The sequence below is a fragment of the Protomyctophum bolini genome (genome assembly GCF_963924005.1).
Source record: "Protomyctophum bolini genome assembly, chromosome: 8".
NCBI classification, from domain to species: Eukaryota; Metazoa; Chordata; class Actinopteri; order Myctophiformes; family Myctophidae; genus Protomyctophum; species Protomyctophum bolini.
The window spans coordinates 48,464,106-48,484,358 of record NC_137869.1 but is presented as its reverse complement, the minus strand read 5'-3'; the positions used below and the strand labels follow the sequence as shown (position 1 = coordinate 48,484,358).

Here is a 20,253-nt window from a genome sequence, read left to right as displayed (position 1 = left end):
ACAAACCCGTCTTGATCACATGGCTATGGAGAGCATGTGTACCGATTTGCGTGAAATTTGGATAGAATCTGAAGGAGTAATTTTAGAAAATGTGTTTTACATATGTCGGCCTCCTGGTGGCGCTATAAAGAGCAGATTCCAAATTCCAGGCAAAGGTTTTTCCATAGCCTCTAGGGAGTTGGCATACAGAGTTAGCCACAGCTCCGTGCAGTTGGTAAAAACACTTTTCGGCCAGTTATAGCGCCACCAGCCAACCAGCCTGAGTTGAAAATGTTCACGTGGTATTTCTTCCTCGGCCTAGTGGGAATGTGCCTGCACAATTTCACAGAAATCACACGATGTGTTCATGATTTGCAGCATTTTGTTTGAAACTGAGCACTCCTGTGAACTTTGGAAGCCAATCTTAGCCAATCAGGATGGAGTCTGAGAAATCTGAAAAAAAAACCTGTTTCGTTGAATGGCTCTAGAGAGACTGTGTACCAATTTGCGTGATGTTAGGACAAAATCTGTAGGTGTACTGTCCAAAAACTTGTTTTGCACAAAGCGGTCTCCTGGTGGCGCTATGAAAGGCTGTTCTGGAAATTTGGCATCGACCGGGTTAACGGTGCCGGAGATTAGCTGTTCACAGACGGAAGGACGGACGGACGGACACACACACACACGGACGGACGGACGGACAGAGTGCAAAACATACTCTCCCCATGCCTTCGGCCTGGTGGAGACAACAATAAATAGGCTACATTATACAGACACTTGAGTGGCCCGAAAAGGTGTAGGCTGAAGCTAAAAGCTTATAATTATTAATTGCCTACCCTATTGGTTTACAGAACCAAATAAATAATAATAATAATAATAATATAGAGCTGAAAAAACTGTCAGCCAGTAAATTAAGAAAATACCATAATAATAATAATATTGTATATTATTATTATTATTATTAACGTTCCTGTCAAAGCAGCAGTTTAAGGTATAAATGCACCTCGTGCATGCATGACGTCACCAGATCCAACATGGCGGCGGAGAGGTGCAGTTTCTTTGTGCAGAAGAAGAACCGTTTCTGTAAAATGATCGTCAAGCGTGGACGCGCCTTCTGCGGCGAGCACGCGCACGAGGTGAGTGCATGTGTGTGTGTGTATGCGCGCGCGTTAAATAATGTACCATGACAACCTGTTGTTTAAATGTTATTCGTGCTTTTACTCTAGCCATGCTGCTATGCTAACATGCTGATGACAGGTCTGTTGCTTTTAGTGCTGCTCAAACTGGGGGTCCGGGGACTTCAAAGTTCAGGGGGTCCCCATGCTAAATGATAGATAGTTAGGAACCATATGGACCCTTTAGAGTGTAACATATGTAACCAAATGGACCCTTACATGTCTGTAACTTGAGAGTGCACACATGGAACCTGCAAATGGACCCCTCAGAGTTAAATTAACATTGACTTTACAATATAAATTGGGGTCCCGTGCACTGTCCCAGAGATATTTAAATGCCAATAACGGGGTCCCCGGGGCCTAATGCATGTGAATCTGGTGGCCATTTAAATTAAAATGGGTGAGAATCACGACTAGAGCCATATGAGGTCGCTGACAGTAAACAAACCAACATACAGGAACCACATACAGTAGGCCGCCGCCTACAAGTGGATATACGGGGTATTGACCTGAAATAATAATACATATTAATGTTGATTCCTGTGTCAATAGTATAATCAACAAGCAAGCTATACTATGTAAATTAAATGTACAAACATTGGCCACATTATCAAATATTACCTTTGAAAGAGAGGCGAAGTGTGTGTGTGTGTGTGTGTGTGTGTGTGTGTGTGTGTGTGTGTGTGTGTGTGTGTGTGTTGACAAATAATTGTGATTATTTTGGGGGGGGTAATATGATTAAGTTAAAACAGCTTATATGCATAATACTTGTAACACGTGGTTATTTAACATGCACATAATACATTCATATACATCGTGAGAGACTTGTAGATCATATTCTTTCTGTCATGAAAGATTTGTTTTAAAAAAAGGTTTAAAAGAATATATATATATATATATCAAGATTTTTATTTATGAAAACGATGGCTTCCATTTTCACATTGCAAGTTTTCAGGAATAGAAAGCCTGCAGTTTCTATTAGCTTGGATTCCCCATCGATGATGTCACTGGTGGACGGGTTTCTGAACCACAGCCCTCCTATGAGACACAGACTGGTTTCTGAACTTCCCACAGCCCTCCTATGAGACACAGACTGGTTTCTGAACTGCCCACAGCCCTCCTATGAGACACAGACTGGTTTCTGAACTGCCCACAGCCCTCCTATGAGACACAGACTGGTTTCTGAACTGCCCACAGCCCTCCTATGAGACACAGGCTGGTTTCTGAACTTCCCACAGCCCTCCTATGAGACAGACTGGTTTCTGAAATGCCCACAGCCCTCCTATGAGACACAGACCGGGTAGAAAAACAATGTGTTATTTTTCTCATGCTTATTAGTGAGGATCAATTATATGGAGATAGGCTGAAAAGTGGTGAAGTGGTCCTTTAACTAATTTACTGCCAAAGATGCCTTTAACGACTGTTGGGGGAAACACGTAACATGAATATGGAGACATGCAGCTATTTACTTATTTATTCCGTTTTTATTTGTTTGTTTGTTTGCTTTAGGAGGAGGGAAACATCAATGAAAGAATCCCCTGTCCTCTGGACCCTAAACAGTAAGTTAATTACATTGTTGATGTTGTTTAGTAATAACATGATTTGTAGTCATTAGCAGCACAGCGTAGATCAACTCCACATATTATTATTATTATTATTATTATTATTAACATGATTTATTGTCATTATCAGTACGTGATGATTAAGTCTCCATAGTGTATAATTATGTCATTAATATGAATATGATGACGTCATTAATATGAATGTGATGATGTCATTAATATGAATGTGATGATGACATTAATATGAATGTGATGATGTCATGATGTCATTAATATGATTGTGATGATGTCGTCATCAACAGCACAGTGTATAAAGATCAACTCTCCAAACACTTGAAGAAATGCAACTCACGAGAGAAACCCAAACCTGTACGTAAACATGACCTTTCACCTCTTGTAACATGATGGGACTGTGATGATGATGATGATGATGATGATGATGATGTCACTGTATCAATAGCTTATGCAGTTGAGGGAGAATCAGTACAAACTGTAGATTTAGAAGGATGTAGATTAGAATATATCGTCACATAAGCCTCCATACCAAGGTTATTATAGAGTCCCTCCCGCCCCCTTTCACGACGACTATCCCGGAAAATAATTCCCCATTCATTTTCCCCATAGACGTTTCAAAAAGTATTTATTTAAAGACCTGTAAGCCTCGGGACAAAGCCAACTCGGATTGTGACAAAACACATTTTTGGGCCGAACCAAATAATTACAAAGAAGGGGGAAAAAAAGTGTTGAAAACCTTTTTGATTGGTGCAGCCACTCCAAGGAACAGCAATGTCCCTATGTCCATCCCTATGTCCCTATGTTTAGGGTACCAGTAGGGGGGGAAGAGTTTTTCGAACACGTGGCGTCTCGCCAGAACCGGGCCGGCACCTTGGGTGTGTTCCTGTGGGTCTGGAAGTTCCGGGGACCCCCACACGGAGTTGTACCACTCAGTTCATTTTTTTTTCCTTCTTTCTAATTATTTGTTCGGCCCAAAGAATTGTGTTTGTTGTCATGATTTGTCACCATCCGAGTTGGCTTTGACCGAGGCTTACAGGTCTTTAAATAAATACTTTCTGAAACGTCTATGGGAAATTATTTTTCGGGGCCTGTCGTCGCAATGAAAGGGGGCGGAACTGCGACGCTCTATTGTGAACGGAAACTAACAAAATAACACAAACTAAAATTGAAAAAAGGTGAATGTTCATGAAGGCGATCTCCAACGCGTGCGTGCACGTGTGTGTGTGTGTGTGTGTGTGTGTGTGTGTGTGTGTGTGTGTGTGCGAACGTTGACCATTAATATGAATGATTTAATCTCCAGGTCTATTATGTAGAAGACATCAATGCTGGTTCTGCTGATGAAGACTCCACTGATGACCAGGTCATTCTTATTATTTTATTATTATTTTATCATATTACCCTTATTATTTTTATAAATTTTATTATATATATTTTTTTAATTATTACTTGCGCAAGCAGAGCGCGCAAGTAATCATTTCGCTTGGTCTCTTCGAAGTGAAGCCAAGTTTTCTTCAACCGTAAGTCTGTGCCTGGTTTGCTGGGACTAGTTACAAGTTACACATTACGTCATATACACACCATGTACTCTGGTCCCAGTTCTCAACGATGACGTAATGTTGTAACTGGTCCCAGCAAACCAGGCACAGACTTACGGTTGAAAAAAACTTGGCTTCACTTTTTGGAACCAAGTAACCACAGTATACTGCTAATCAAATTACAACTACATACTCTGTATGTAGTTGTAATGTGATTTGTAATTTGTAAATCTGTGCCTGGTCTGCTCGGACCAGACTACACAGATGACCATATCTCTTACGTCATCACTGAGAGCTAGTCATACATATACACACCATGTACTCTGGTCCCAGTTCTCAACGATGACGTAATGTTGTAACTGGTCCCAGAAAACCAGGCACAGACTTACGGTTGAAAAAAACTTGGCTTCACTTTTTGGAACCAAGTAACCACAGTATACTGCTAATCAAATTACAACTACATACTCTGTATGTAGTTGTAATGTGATTTGTAATTTGTAAATCTGTGCCTGGTCTGCTGGGACCAGACTACACAGATGACCATATCTCTTACGTCATCACTGAGAGCTAGTCATACATATACACACCATGTACTCTGGTCCCAGTTCTCAACGATGACGTAATGTTGTAACTGGTCCCAGCAAACCAGGCACAGACTTACGGTTGAAAAAAACTTGGCTTCACTTTTTGGAACCAAGTAACCACAGTATCCTGCTAATCAAATTACAACTACATACTCTGTATGTAGTTGTAATGTGATTTGTAATTTGTAAATCTGTGCCTGGTCTGCTGGGACCAGACTACACAGATGACCATATCTCTTACGTCATCACTGAGAGCTAGTCATACATATACACACACCGTGTACTCTGGTCCCAGCTCTCAACGATGACGTAATGTGGTATCTGGTGGGACCAGATTACACAGATGACCATTTATCTTACGTCATCACTGAGAGCTAGTCATACATATACACACCATGTACTCTGGTCTCAGCTCTCAACGATGACGTAATGTGGTAACTGGTCCCAGCAAACCAGGCACAGACTTACGGTTGAAAAAAACTTGGCTGTCACTTTTTGGAACCAAGTAACCACAGTATATTGCTAATCAAATTACAACTACATACTCTGTATGTAGTTGTAATGAAAAAAGTAGAACACGTATGTATACATGTAAAAAATAAAGATCTATATATCATTCTTATGTACAGATCACCTAAAACAAACCTTTCGGAATTAAACACATTTCTCGAAAAAATGGTAAAGTATCTATCATCTCCGACTTCCACAATTATGATAATAGGAGATTTCAATGAAGACCATTATACTGAAAAAGATATAAATATAAAGACCTTCATGTCAAGATTAGGCTTTAAACAATTATTAAAGTACAATTATTTGAAAGTATTATTACAGAAATTGAAGTTAGAGACACATATTACTCTGATCATGATTTAGTATTAATATCACTATAGTACAAAATGAATTTGAAGTAATAAAATAATTATACTGTATAATATATTTTAATTCAGTTTATATACCTTTTTTTTCATCACATATCAATGATTCATTTTTCTGTAAAAAAGTAGTGTGCAACAAGCAAGTATGCACTCGGCAGAGTGCAGTTCTAGTTATTATTATTATTATTATTATGGGGGATCCCACCCAGTCAATTATACTGGTGTGCTTTAAATATTTTTTTAATTAACAGGCAGAATGGATCAGTCGGGAGAATAAACACATTTACACATTTTAATAGACTTGTTTAATAAATATATATTTCCGTCTTTAAACATATTGCACTTATTTTCTCATTTCCATATTTTATGCCAATCATTTAATGTTTATATATGTCCATATATAGACGTGTTTGTCCGATCGCAGCAGGGAGGAGTTGGAAGGATTGTTGGACAAACTGAAGAAAGCAGTTCAAGGTAATCATGACCTCATCGTCAACATCACCGTCTGTTATTTTTGTGATCCTGCTTGGAACAACCGCAGTGTCGGATTCAAATCACTGTGATTAATCTAAATATACAATAACTAAACGCAAATCTCACTTGAATTGGATTGCAATACTCACTAGGAGAGAGACTCACTAGGACAGATTCAACGGCAACAACAAGGACAGTGACACAGACGCAGAGAAGGCTTGAACTAACCGTCTTGACTCACACCAGAGTAAAGCCCAAACCACACCAAAGGGTCAAGGCGGTTTTAGCGTTGTCCCTGCGGTGTGATATGTCTTGTTGCACGTTGACCCACGTTGACCCTAGAGATTCAACGCATGGAATCCAATGGCCCCAAACCACAACAAAGGGTCAAGACGGTTTTAGCGTTAGCTCCTTGCAACCTTTTGGACCCAAGGAGTTGCGCATGGTGACCCTTTGGTGTGGTTAGGGCCGTTAAATCAAGTGTGGACAAGGACGGACGCATGCACACCGCACAGAGACGTGGGAGGACCCTAGGCAGGAAACCGTCCTAGAGACCTCTAAGTGCCTGCAATCCCCCCAAGAACACACAAGACAGAGAGAGAGCCTCCTTTTGGCTCTGGCATGAGAGAAAGGACAATATGCTGGAAACCTGGATGAGAGGTGCAGTCATTTGGCCAATCACTGCTTATATACCCACCAAATGGAGAGCGTGGTTGAGGGTCGAAACACTCTAAGAAGGTTGGAGGAGACCACCTGATGACCTCTCTTCCAGGTCAAGGCTTTTATCCATTATAGATGGATGATAATTACATCTTTGATGTATTTACAAACAGCATTTCTCATCATTATAAAAAGAGACCAGTGCTAAATCCTTCCCTGCTCAACAGATCTAACATTACGTTTAAAAAAAAGAAAAATCATGCAATTATGCGTTAGAAGCATGCCCGGAAGTCTGTCGGAAGTACTTCTGTGCGCTCGATATAATTGGTTTGCTCGCGTTGGGAGTACCTCTGTTTGCTCGATATCATTGGTTGGGAGACCCGCCATTTTGGCATCCTACGTGTCACGAAATATCTCCATGCTCGGTCCATGTATTTTGCCCGCCCGCCCCAGCTTTGGCCAGTAGGGTAGGGGACCAGCCGCTCTGGGGGCCTGCCTAGCAGAGAGATAGGCCCAATCCCAATTGCCTCCCTCAAGCCCTGAGCCCTGGACCCTCATTGACTTTAATGAGTCAGCTGTAAGTGCTTGAGGGTGAGAGGCTGCAAGGGCTCCACATTGTTGTGAAAGAAATGGGACAGCACTTTGAAGATGAGTCCACCATGCATGAGTCCATGACACTTTGCATCACTTTATAAAACCTGTCCTTATTCACAGCCAGTGCCTATACCTACATGCTTGGCCTATTTATACATGTCTATCATGTCTATTTTAGTATTTAAGCTGATCGTTTTATTATTAGTTTCATAAATACACTTTCCTGTGTGATATGGGTTGTAATATTCATATATAATAATATTCATTATACATTTCATTTCCATATTCTTTTACTTTGCTCATTAGTAATTTCTCATCATGTTTCCCTTATTATTATTATTGTTATTAAATATATAGCCTATATCCTTCCATTCCGTCTCCTTTTGAGAACAGTGAGAAAGCACTATTGTGTTTGTTGACATTCTAATCGCGATACATAACTAATTTGCATATTTAAATGATTGACGTTTGGGGGATCCCCCTCATTCCCCTGGTAACGCTATGAACTGTGGGTAATTTCTTTGCTAAAGTCAGCCCAAAGTCAGCATCGACGCTGACTTTGGCAAAGGGCACATAAAGGGGCGTGGCTGAGCCCTCACTGATTTACCGATTTCAAATGGGACGTCCCTCAAGCCCTCGCAGACTTCACATGAACGCGCAGCTAAGTCAGTGAGGGCTCATTGAGTCAGCAAGGGAGTGGATTGGGATTGGGCCATAGTGTGTTGTAATGATGTGACCTCTGACCTTGTGACCTTTTGAGCAGGACTGGAAGGTCACACAGAGAACATCCTGTCTCACCCCGCTCTTCAAGAACAACTCGACCATCCCAAGAATGGAGAATCTGCTCTGAAACACCTCAAACAACAGGTACAAAACCACACAGGACGGGTATACTAGTATAAATTGTCCTATGAATTCATTCCGTCCTATAAATTAATTCCACAAAAGATCACAGGATTTACTGAATGTGAAGGGGGGTACTATAGGGGGATGCCATACGTTGTTGTATGGCTCAACATGTCAGTTTGTCACCCCTTTCACATTCAGTGGATCCTGTGATCTTTGTAATGTCATTTCCTGGGGTCTAGTAGGACTATAGTAGATAATAAAAAAATAAATCGCTATAAAATTGTGTAAAATAATACATATTTAGCCCCATGTTCGAATGCCCCCGTCCCCCTGTAAAAAAATAGCTAAAATCACTAAAACGAAAGAAAGCAACAAATGAAAATATAATTACTAGGGATGCACCGAAAGGGAAATTCTTGGCCGAAACCGAATACCGAATATAAGAAACAGTTGGCCGAAAACCGAATACCGAATATCCGAATATATTTAATATTATATATATTTTTGCCTACCATTGCTGTCATTGCCGTACCTTAAAGCTACCTGATTTATGGTTATGGCAAAACTGAATGCATTTACACTATTCTGTGATATATTTTCTGCCTATTCAGGCCGAAACCGAATAGGCCGAAAATGCTTTTTTAGCCATTTTCTGCCGAATATTTTCTGCGGCCGAATATTCGGTGCATCACTAATAATTACCCAAAAATTACTTTCTCTAACAACAACCTAAAACAACTAAATGTACTCAGTTACTTTACACCATCTTGGATATCACATTTCATTGTTTTAATCGTCCTATCAGGCGTCCATCTTGGGTCACATGTCCTCCTTGCGGCTGCTGGTTGGTCGGAGGTGTTATGTGGAGTTTGGTGCCGGGAAGGGAAAGTTGTCCCACTGGATCCACGAGGCGCTGAAGTCACATGACCACCGAGACGACGACGCCCACTTCCCGCCACGTGACGACTACCACTTCCTGCTCGTGGAACGATCGAGCACTCGCTTCAAGGTACCCCGTCTCTTTAAGACCCCGCCCACACTGTCCTGATTGGTGTTTTCCCTCCTATATACAGGTTTAATGTTTGTCTTTATTCAATGTTTGTTTTGTAAACACCATTGACAATGAAGGGAAATATAATGTGTCGTTTACGTCATATTATCTCTTTATTGTTAATGGCGTTTAATGTTTGTGTTGGCACCGTTTGTTTTACATCACCATTACATCACCTAATCACCTAATGAGTTAGACTTTAATATATTACCACCCCTCACTTCATACAGGTGTGATTCTTTTAATTAGAGTTCTTTCCACGGGACTGGAAATGAAAGCACGACCCTACTGGGCCAAAACTGATCCGCCCTGAGGCTCGGCCCGGCCCAAATCATTACCATAATGTTCGGCCTGAAAACCTGAAGAATACAATTTTGTTTTTAATGAAATCTACCTCCGACCTAGTCTAATCATAGTACCTGATGATCATGTTGTTCTTGTTTTTTTTGTTTGTTTTTTTGGGGGGGGGGGGGGGGGGTCACGCCACTCCATCTTGAACTGTTGTTCAAGATGGAATTCACACAAACTTTGTCTCTTTGTGTGAATTATTGCGTCGATTTGATTGGCTGAGCACCCCATAGCGATGATTGGCTGAGAAAAGTACATATTGGGGATAAATAGTGAGGGCAGACAAGTGAGGACGGCAATTGTGAATGTGATTGGCCGGGATGTGATGATGTATGATGATATGATGTACAAACTGTATGATGATAAGAGCGCCCCTCACTTCACAAGAGTGTGTTTCCCCCCCCGGGTGTGTGCGTGTGTGTGTGTGTGTGTGTGTGTGTGTGTGTGTGTGTGTGTGTGTGCGTGTGTGCGTGTGTGCATGTAGGTGGATGGTAAACACCAGGACGATGGGACTCAGTTTGAGAGACTTCAGGTGGACATTCAACACCTGGATATGAGTGAGTCGTTAATTATGTTAATTGATAATAATAATTCAACACCTGAATCTGAGTGAGTCGAGTACCACAGACGAAAGTCCAAATTTCATTCTGACCCCTCCACGAAAAGGCCTCGTTATCCTAACCCCTTATCTATCATTTTTACATTATGGATAAATAGTGTGGACTTGGACAGTTTTTCGTCTGTGGCATTCATGAATTAATTCAACACCTAGATCTGAGTGAGTCGTTCGTTAATTATGTTAATTCCCCCCCATTATATGTGTTTAGGTAAAGTTAATAGTATAATGATAAAGTTATTGTTTTTTAGGTAAAGTTGATAGTATAATATAATAGTTATTATGTTGTTTTTAGGTAAAGTGAGTCTCCTGTCTGAGAACAACATGGAGGTTGTTGGAGTTGGAAAACATTTGTGTGGAGCGGCAACAGGTATGAGGCTTACATCGAAGGGTTAAGTGGTGTATTGATCAGAGATTGGAGGGCTAAATATATGAAGATTGATTTATTGATCAATCAATCAATCTATATTTCAGACCCAGGGAGATCCATATCACATTCAAACAATACAATATAACAGGAAATAAAACATAAAAACTAATAAAATGTCCACATCCCACACCGTTCAGTTTCTGACATACAAACATGTGCGCCGATGTTTCCACAATCTAGATTAGAACAATTTACAATTTAGGCATTTAGCAGACACTCTTAATCCAGAGCGATTTTATATTAATCAAGAACAGAAACAGAAACCTAACCGTACTGCATGTAGGGTCCGTTATGACAGCGATGATACTGACTCAGATGCCCTGCACATGAACCTGTACATGAGGTCACGTATAGCACAGCAGAGCAGGTATAGCCTGGGACACGTTTAATGTTGTAGTGTTCAGACAACACAAACATTAAACGCTATAGAGCACCGCAGTCCCGCCCCCTTTCAGAAAAGCGAGTGGCCCAGGAAGTGGAAGCCCCATGCATTCTCCCATCGGCACTTTTAATATAATTTATTTAAAGACGGTTACGCCGCGGACAAAGCCAATTCGGATCGTGACGAATCATGACAATGAACACAATATTTTGGGCCGATCAAATAATTTATAAGACGAAAAACAAAACAAATAGTGTTGTCTCCTGACTTTCTTTTCTTCTTTCTAATGATTTGATCGTCCCAAAATATTGTGTTCATTGTCATGATTCGTCACGATCCGAATTGGCTTAGTCCGCGGCGTAACCGTCTTTAAATAAATTATATTAAAAGTGCCGATGGGAGAATGCATGGGGCTTCCACTTCCTGGGCCACTCGCTTTTCTGAAAGGGGGCGGGCCTGCGGCGCTCTATAGCTGCTGCTCAAAAAACATCTAGGTGTTCTGAGGTGACCAGTAGACCTGCTCAGGGACCTCATGTTGTAGTTCTTCGCTCACCCAGTTGGGTTGGTGAATCGCCGCTGGATGGAAGCATGGAGCCGCTTCGTGACCATGTTTTTTGTTCTTACTTACTGTAAATCGCTCTGGATTAAGAGCGTCTGCTAAATGCCCTAAATGGTAAACTGTACGACGTCTAAGGTAGTCATTTTCATGTATATGTTTGGTCTGTAGACCTGGCATTGAGGTGTTTGTTTAGGAGAGACCGGATCAGAGGAGCTGAAGCAGAACCTCCATGTAAACGACCGAAGATGCAAAACACACCCGAACCGGATTCAACTGGTCGTGTGGAGTCTGAACAACCGGACCCAACTGGTCGTGTGGAGTCTGAACAACCGGACCCAACTGGTCGTGTGGAGTCTGAACAACCGGACCCAACTGGTCGTGTGGAGTCTGAACAACCGGACCCAACTGGTCGTGTGGAGTCTGAACAACCGCACCCAACTGGTTCTGTGAAGGTAGGCCTGTCATCATTATTTCATAATGACTTAATCACAATTCTAATCGTCATAATCGCGTTGAATTGTATTTTCATTTATTTCCAAACATGTTCAGAGAACGGCAGAAATGGCAGATCTGCAAGCGCGATCCGACACGTTGTGAGCTTGTAGATCTGCTATTTATTTAACACTTCTAAGTGGTCTGTCATGTTTGTCCTGTGCAGTTTTGGTTTGACAAAGTGTAAAAGGCAATTAATCTTCATTATGTTCCAATGTTCAAAGCCAAACAAGCAATGAATTTGTTAATCGCAATTATTTATATGACGATTCATAGTCAAGTAATATGTCCTGGTCCTCCTGTGTGAATAAGGCTACATTATTTTATTATATATCAGTATGTTATTTATTAAAATAAAGTAATATTTCCGTTGTGAAGGAGGAAACCTCCTCTACACAGGCAAGGAGCGAGCGTTCCGACGGCGATGAGCTGTCCTGACATCGTCGGCCATTGCGTTGCGACGTCGCCTGAACCAGAGCCATCGCCAATAGAAGAGTTGTGATTTTGAGGGGCCAGAAAACAGCCCCGGTCACGTGGTTCATGTACTAGCCCATATATAGACTGCAATGCATTCCGTAAACTTCCGGTTGTCCATAATTGAAGCCCTCAAATGGGGACAAACCAATAGAAGTCTATGTAGAAGGGCCGTCATTGGACTGAAGCCCCATGAAGTGAACGGAGTCGGCGTAACTCTGTCTTACTCTATGGCTCTGGCCTGACCCAATCAAGTAACCAATTAAAGTAGAGTGTAGATATCGACCAATAAAAGCGAAACCTCACTCAGATAGAGACTCTGCGAGCGAGTATTGGAGGGGTGGACGACGTCGCTGCGCGGCGCGGTGTCGCTCGCGGTGCGTCAGGACCGTCACACCGTGACAAATGACAATACATGTATTTAATGTTTGAGCGAGGCCCCAACCGCTTTTTTTTATTGGTTGAGATCTACCCACTACTGTTTGTTTCCTAATGACATTTCATCGTTGGTTCGCTCGCATCGCCGGCAGCGTAGAGCAGTGGTTCCCAAACTTTTTCATGTCAAGGGCGCCCAAATTGACACTCATAAGCCTGCGGACACCCATTAGAAAAGCTATGCCAGGCAAGGACCCCCCCCCCCCCCCCCCCCATGAGAGAAGATTTTTACGGCTCTAGCAGTGAGTTTCACCGATTTTCATTTCAAGACCTGAATTAGGCTACGGACATTAATGCCATTAAGGGCATTTCTATCTCTGGGACCCCCGATTTATATTGTAAAATCACTGTTAATTTAACTCTCAGAGTGTACAAATGGAACCAGATGGACCCGTTCCATTTGTACACTCTCAGAGTGTTCAGATTATTATTATTATTATTATTATCACCAGAGTGCTGTTGGAGGTGTGGTCATTGCTCTGTGCTGCCACCATCGGTGCGACTGGCGTCATTACGTGGGGAAGCAGTTCTTCCGGCAGCGGGGGCTGGGAGGGGCGGAGTTTAACGTCTTCCAGCGCATGTCCAGCTGGGCAACGTGCGGCCTGCGGCCCAGCCGGGGGACGCAGGACGGGCCTTCAGGAGGTCAGGAGGTCGACGAGGGAGAACACGATGAATCAGACCATGACGCAACACCCGATACTCTGAACGGGTAATTAAACACCATGCTTTATGAATTATACACTGATTAACACTATGATTAAAACTCATTCCCTGCCAATGACGACTTTGGACTATTTTCTTTCATAAGCCCACGGCACACATTTTTTAATGTTTTTTTTTAGTTTTTACACTAGGTGGCGCTCGTCACTATCCTATGATTCACCGTTTATATAGTTATAGTTATGTTTCATTGAAAATAGCTTGCTGGTCGACGCGGAAGCCGAGACAAAGGCATATTTCTGAAAGTGCAGTAACGTGGGAGCGAATACATCATGATTTCTTGGTTTCAATGAGGGCCAAACGGTGACTCATAGGTTAGTGAAGAGCGCCATCTAGCGTAAAAACTAAAAACACACAAAATTCGCCTTTGGCAGCGTGGGCTTTGAGATACAAATCCTCCATATTCGGGTATTTCTTCCAGGGTTCTCTCCAGTGAAGAGCGTCATCGTATCGGCTCTCTCTGCAAGCTGCTGATCAACCAGGGCAGAGTTCACTTCCTGCAGCAGAGAGGCTACGATGCTAAGCTAACCGTTTACGCCCAGCCTAACGTCACCCTGGAGAACGTCCTGCTCACCGCTGTCCCCTACTGATGACAACACCGCTGTCCCGAGCCGTGCTGATGTCCTTCGTTGCGACATCACAGCTGTCCCGTACAGATGACATCACTGCTGTCCTGTACTGATGACAGTAAGATGGTGGATTTCTCCAAATAATCTGTAGCTTCAATTGAATTGGCTCAGCAGCAGATTTAACACACATGACACCTTCACCTGGAACAGGAACTGTGGTAACGCCACCTTCTGGAAACTTAGGGAACTACAGTTCTGCACAGAGCTGATAAGAATATCTGACATCAATGTCACACTAACTAGATTTAGATTTTTAACCATTCCAAACTCCCATAGACCATTTTTATTTATATTAAAAAGGACTACATCTCTCATCACACATTATTAGTAATGACCTACAGTAAGAACTACATGCTCCATTTGCGTCACCGCTAAACCCCTTATCCCTAAACTTATTTGCCTTTTTTTTTTACTATTTTAAAAATAATTTTTGAATAGTTCAACTAGCCAATCTACATTGATACTTTGTGAGCTTGTAGACTGGCCATTTTAACTATTCAAAAATGTTTAGCAAAATAGTAAAAAAAAGGCAAAGAAGTTTAGGGATAAGGGGTTTAGCGGTGACGAAAATGGAGCCCTACGGGCTCTATCATGCTCCGGGATCTTGCGGCCACGCTACCCGCTAAACTGCATAATGCAGACTTCTTTATTTGCGGCTGGAGGTGTGCCCATGAGCGTGTTAATGCCCTTTCCCTAAAATTGCTATCTTGCCCACACCCACACACGTTTAGGAAAGCACATAACAGGTTCTCAGACCACCCGCTATGACAATTTTGTTTGTTAGAGAGAGAGCGAGCCTGTAATGGGACATGTCGGGCATTGTCGGGAGTGGAGCTGCCTGGACGCACAACAGCGGAACATTCACTGGTCTCATTCTCTCCTAATTCTCCACAAATCTCTGTAATTGTAATTTTCCAAGTCAGCAGAAGTGCGAGTGTCAATTCCGTGTGTCAATTGTGTCTATCTGAGATTATAGTTTATTGAAAGAAGGTGTTATTTGTGCCGTACGCCGTGCACAATTGCATTCGGTCTGTTTCATTTATTTAGCATGAAATACTGAAAGGATTACAATAATATAACATTCCATATAATCAGTAGCATGTAGGTGATATGTGTCATTATACAACAGGTCGTTTCTAGGAAGCAATCTGATTGGTTGAAGTAGCCATCTAGCTGTGCTTAAACGAGCATGATGGAACGCCTAATCAAAACATAAATATCAGCTGTGCTGGGTCTCGCTGCTCTCCCAAAGCAGAGCTGGCTGGGCTGCTTGCCGTTTTCTTGGGATATTTCCGTTCGTAGTGGCTACATCTGTCATTCAAAATATATTTTTGTATCGAATATCCTAGTTATAATGAACAGGGTAACTGTATTACAGTATTACACCTCAGGATGTGCTTTACCGTCATTAATGGCACTACTGTGCCGACTATTGGCTCGTTCCTGCAGAAACGCAGGCGTGCCATTAATGACGGTAACGCACGACCTCAAGTGTAATATTGCTTAACTATCAAATACAGTTTTATTGAAAGGCAAACAGAGGCTAGAGTATGAAACAAACATCTGAGATACAGAGTGTACCATTTTATAAATGAACATTAGTAAGGACCATTTATATGAAGATATTAGTTTGAAAATGGGTGAAATTGTCCTTTAATAACATTCAATAAAGAGATGTTTGTACATTATGGTGTTTCATGTTTCTGTAATAATCTTTATGAGAAAACTAGACTTGCTCGTAATGTGTGCTCAAAGTGACGTTAAAATGTGCTACACTTCCTCTGACAACCTGGGGAGGGCAGCGGACTGACCTCATGCTCCCTTCTATGCATGAGGAGTCCAAGCTGCTTCTTTTCACCTGACATAGGGTGTTGTAAAACTCTATGTACTGAACCTTCGTCTGGTTTGACAGACAGGTAGTGTGTGCCGGCTGGGTGGTGTGTGACAATCCGGTTGAAGTATACCTTGGTACGGCGGCAGCGGCGATGGGCCCGGGAGAACAATAACGCGACACGAGACAGTGTCACGCTAAAGGTTCACAAAGTTTATTACACATACAGGGAATATATAGAGCTGGATCCTAATGACGTGACAACAACACTTGAGACATAACAACCGCTAACTGCAGCAAGCTGACCTTGCTGTCTGAGACGTCTCCAGTAGCTAACTACCAGTAAGACGCGCAAACGCGGGAAGCGAACGCAGCTGAGACCCTGCAGATCATGTCTGTCTGTCTGTGTGTCTGTCCCGCTGTTACTGTATATGTGGACCTGGCCCCTTTTGTGCCCATATATGGAGCTGAGTGGACCTGGCCCCTTTTGTGCCCATATATGGAGCTGAGTGATTGCTGATGCAACACACTCCATATTTGGACGTATAGCGGGACATACACACAGACAGACAGACACACAGACAGACATGATCTGCTAGGTCTCATAGTAAGTGCTCATTGCGTTCGCAATAAAGTATGCTACAGTTCAGGCAGTACACAATACATAACGAGTAAGACGCGCGAACGCGGGAAGCGAACGCACTCAGCTCCATATATGGGCACAAAAGGGGCCAGGTCCACAACAAACAAATCACTGGCCCCTTTTGTGCCCATATATGGAGCTGAGTGAACCTGGCCCCTTTTGTGCCCATATATGGAGCTGAGTGATTGCTGATGCAACACACTCCATATTTGGATAGCGGGACAGACACACAGACAGACAGACAGACGCACGCACAGACATGATCTGCTAGGTCTCATAGTAAGTGCTCACTGCGTTCGCAACAAGTACACTGTGCTCTCACGTACAAGTACACAGCCATGGGCGATCAGATTACAACCGACTCCCACCATGCCCCTGTGAGGCTAAAACTATCAAACGTTTCGGTTTGAAATGTTCTAAGGAGTCTTTCAGTATTCCTTAACTATTAATACGGCGAACAAGTGATGAATATGGATCAGATTAAGTACACAGGCTGACCCACAGGACATGTACACTGTGGTGACTTCATACAAAGAGTAAACTGCGTAGTTATTTACAATCGGGCCTGTCTCTGTTAGAAGCTGTCAAGACCCCAGGGGGTCACGGGACAGTTCTAATCTCAACGGCAATCCAACAGCTGTGTGTGTGTTCAGGGAGCTTCCTGCTCTCTGTTCTCTAGCCTACAATGTATTTGTGATTGAATCAGTTAGACCTGTTAATAATACATTACATTCTACCTTTGTGACATTATGTGTTAAATAAGGTTCTGCAATACTTCATATATAGTATAGATATTTAGTTAGTCCTATTGATATAAACCGTATAGTTACTGTGTGCCACATGAAACTACATGCAAATGTGTCCCTCCTACTCACAGGAACATCTTGTGAGTATAACGTTTTGATTGGCTCTCATAATAGCGGAGGTAGCCTGTTTGTATCCGGAGGAGGGGCTTTGAATTGAATAAACTGCAATGTTGGAACCACTGTTTCTGTGTTCACATAGATTGGCTACGAATGTGACATCCTGGGCACGGGGCCTTTAGCCCGTGCCTGCTGCCTTGTTATACTGAGTGAATCCTGTCAATAAAGCTGAAGGATTCGTAAGACTGCAACTTGTTGCCTGCCTCCGTTTCTTCCCACTCATTCAACCATCGCCGCTACCAGACAAGGGTCATTTGACACAAAATATATACATCACAAGTCTTTTCCTTTTATGTTTTTGAGACCAGCGCACCTGCAGTCAAAGGACAGCAGAAGTGAAGGGCAGTTTACCGTTTACCCTCTACTGTAGGCTTACTATCATACTGTATTTATACAGTTTACCCTGTACTGTAGACTTACTATCATATGTACTGTAGGCTTACAATCATTTATACAGTTTAACCTGTACTGTAGGCTTACTATCATGTACTGTAGACTTACTATCATATTTGTGTACTGTAGGCTTACAATAATTTATTCAGTTTACTCTGTAATTAATGTAGGCTTACTATCATATTTATACAGTTTACCCTGTAATGTAGGCTTATATTTATACAGTTTAGTCTGTACTGTAGGCTTACTATGATTATGTATATAGTTTACCCTGTAATGTAGGCTTACTATCATATTTATTGTGGTTATCATTTAATTTTATTCAAAGCTCCAGAACATGGAGGGATGCTTTCAGTAAAAATCACACCCGTGTGAAGTGAGGGGCGCTAATAATATTTGTGCCCCTCACTTCACAGTGAGGGGCACTAGACTGGGAGTTAGACTTTAATATATTATATTAAAGTCTAACTCATGTTGAGGTGATGTAAAACAAACGGTGCCAACACAAACATTAACAACGCCATTAACAATAAAGAGACAATATGGCGTAATGAGGCACATAATGACGTACATTTCTTCATTGTCAATGGCGTTTACAAAACAAACATTGAACTAAAGACAAACATTAAACCTGTGTGTATAGGAGGGGCTGGCGGCCCTCAAAAATGCAGGTGGTAATCAGGGCATGTGTGTTTGTATGAGCCTCGGCGGAGTGGGCTGGAAGAGTATCTGCGTGCTTGTTGCGGCCGGTCTGGACCAGTCTGTTCTGGTCTGGGCCGAACTTTTGTCTCAGTCTCTGTGATGAACCCTACATCAGACCCACAACCCTACATCCAACAATTAGACCTACTGTATATAAAACACATGACATTACATGAACCCTACATCCAACAATCAGACCCAAACTGGAAATGTGGAGGGGCCTGTACTATAGATTATAGAACACACCTCTGTGTCCAAACGTGAACCGCTGCACCGTCTGTCGTACAAACTCTATTCCCCTTGCATCGCCTTCTTGTCCTGACGGCTTCAAACCCATGACTGGAACACAGCCCTGGGTAGGCGACCCAGCCTGGCGGGGATCTGCGTTCAGAGCAGCGCACCAGTTTCTAGTAATGTTTGTTTGTTTTCCCATTGAAGAAATGTCCCTTTAATTAACCATGCAGCCAATCACAGAGTGTCCTGGCTGGAGGATAGCCAATCACTGAGCCTCCTTGGCTGGACGACAGGAATGCAAAAACAGTTCATCCTCAGAGCTTTCTGGCCTTCTGATTGGTCCAACTTGGACAGAATGCAGTGTCCAGATTGGTTGACGACATCCTGACAGCAGGGCGGGAGCGTTCTGATTGGAGGAACTGCATCATGATTCTGAAACATTTGAAACAACAGTCCTACTGAGCTTTGGGGACATTCTGACACATTAAACACAGTGATGTTTCATTAACGGTTAATTAATACAGTTAGATAAAAGGCTGGTACGGAGACTAAAGGGTCGCATTCTCACCTAATACTTCGGTAGACTCGAATGCGTATGGGAGGAGAAATGGGATTCTTGCATATTTAATTGGCTACGGTTTGCCTTCACACTGTCATGATCCGCAGCAATTGGAAACGCAGCAGGGGGGACCTTTATCAATGTGTTACATTCATAAACTAGCCTACACAGTGAAATGATAAATCTATGGTGATAATTATACTCATAACGTGCATTATGTGTCGTGCCGACGGTCTGGGACTGCCCCCCCCTCTCTCGCTCTCTCACTATAAGCACGCAGCCACGCACGCACTGTTCTTTTGGGCATGGAGGCACAGCGCTGAGCGCACTGATATAACAGACAGCAGCGCAAAATGTTTACAAGTTTATCGAGATGAAAGTTCCTACTCCCCACTAGTCCCCACACAGTGACAGCACTCCATGTTTACGGCACGCACAGACAGACAGAATATTCTGTAGGCTATAATACTATTACACTGCACTGCAGTGTTTGTGTTTTCTTAAGCAATTGATTAATGTACTCGTCCTCA

At 42.5% G+C, this 20,253-nt stretch overlaps 2 protein-coding genes across 3 annotated transcripts in view; one reads left to right on the top strand and one right to left on the bottom strand.

Moving 5' to 3' along the window:
* Window positions 1-1,010: 1,010 nt before the first annotated feature.
* On the top strand, window positions 1,011-16,126 carry trmt13 (tRNA methyltransferase 13 homolog; the record flags this gene model as incomplete). 2 transcript variants are annotated; one of them, XR_013964464.1, is made up of 13 exons in its annotated part: window positions 1,011-1,112; window positions 2,661-2,710; window positions 3,016-3,082; window positions 4,029-4,088; window positions 6,130-6,199; window positions 8,217-8,320; window positions 9,108-9,311; window positions 10,186-10,258; window positions 10,613-10,687; window positions 11,857-12,140; window positions 13,542-13,798; window positions 13,944-14,123; window positions 14,231-14,241. XR_013964464.1 is itself a non-coding variant. In XM_080769449.1 (12 exons), the coding sequence occupies 12 exons, from the start codon at window positions 1,011-1,013 to the stop codon at window positions 14,397-14,399; spliced, it is 1,515 nt and encodes a 504-aa protein (XP_080625575.1). In that variant the 3' UTR covers window positions 14,400-16,126. The 2 variants fall into 2 exon arrangements, 1 of the variants encoding a protein (XP_080625575.1); XM_080769449.1 differs by lacking the exon at window positions 13,944-14,123 and having other exon boundaries at window positions 14,231-16,126.
* Window positions 16,127-17,084: 958 nt separating this feature from the next.
* Window positions 17,085-20,253, bottom strand: part of lrrc39 (leucine rich repeat containing 39) — a 17,975-nt gene continuing 14,806 nt past the window's right edge. The window contains exon 9 of the mRNA XM_080769758.1: window positions 17,085-19,596. Within this exon, the coding sequence (XP_080625884.1) occupies window positions 19,589-19,596 (8 nt within the window). The 3' untranslated portion in view covers window positions 17,085-19,588. The remainder of the gene's footprint in view (window positions 19,597-20,253) is intronic.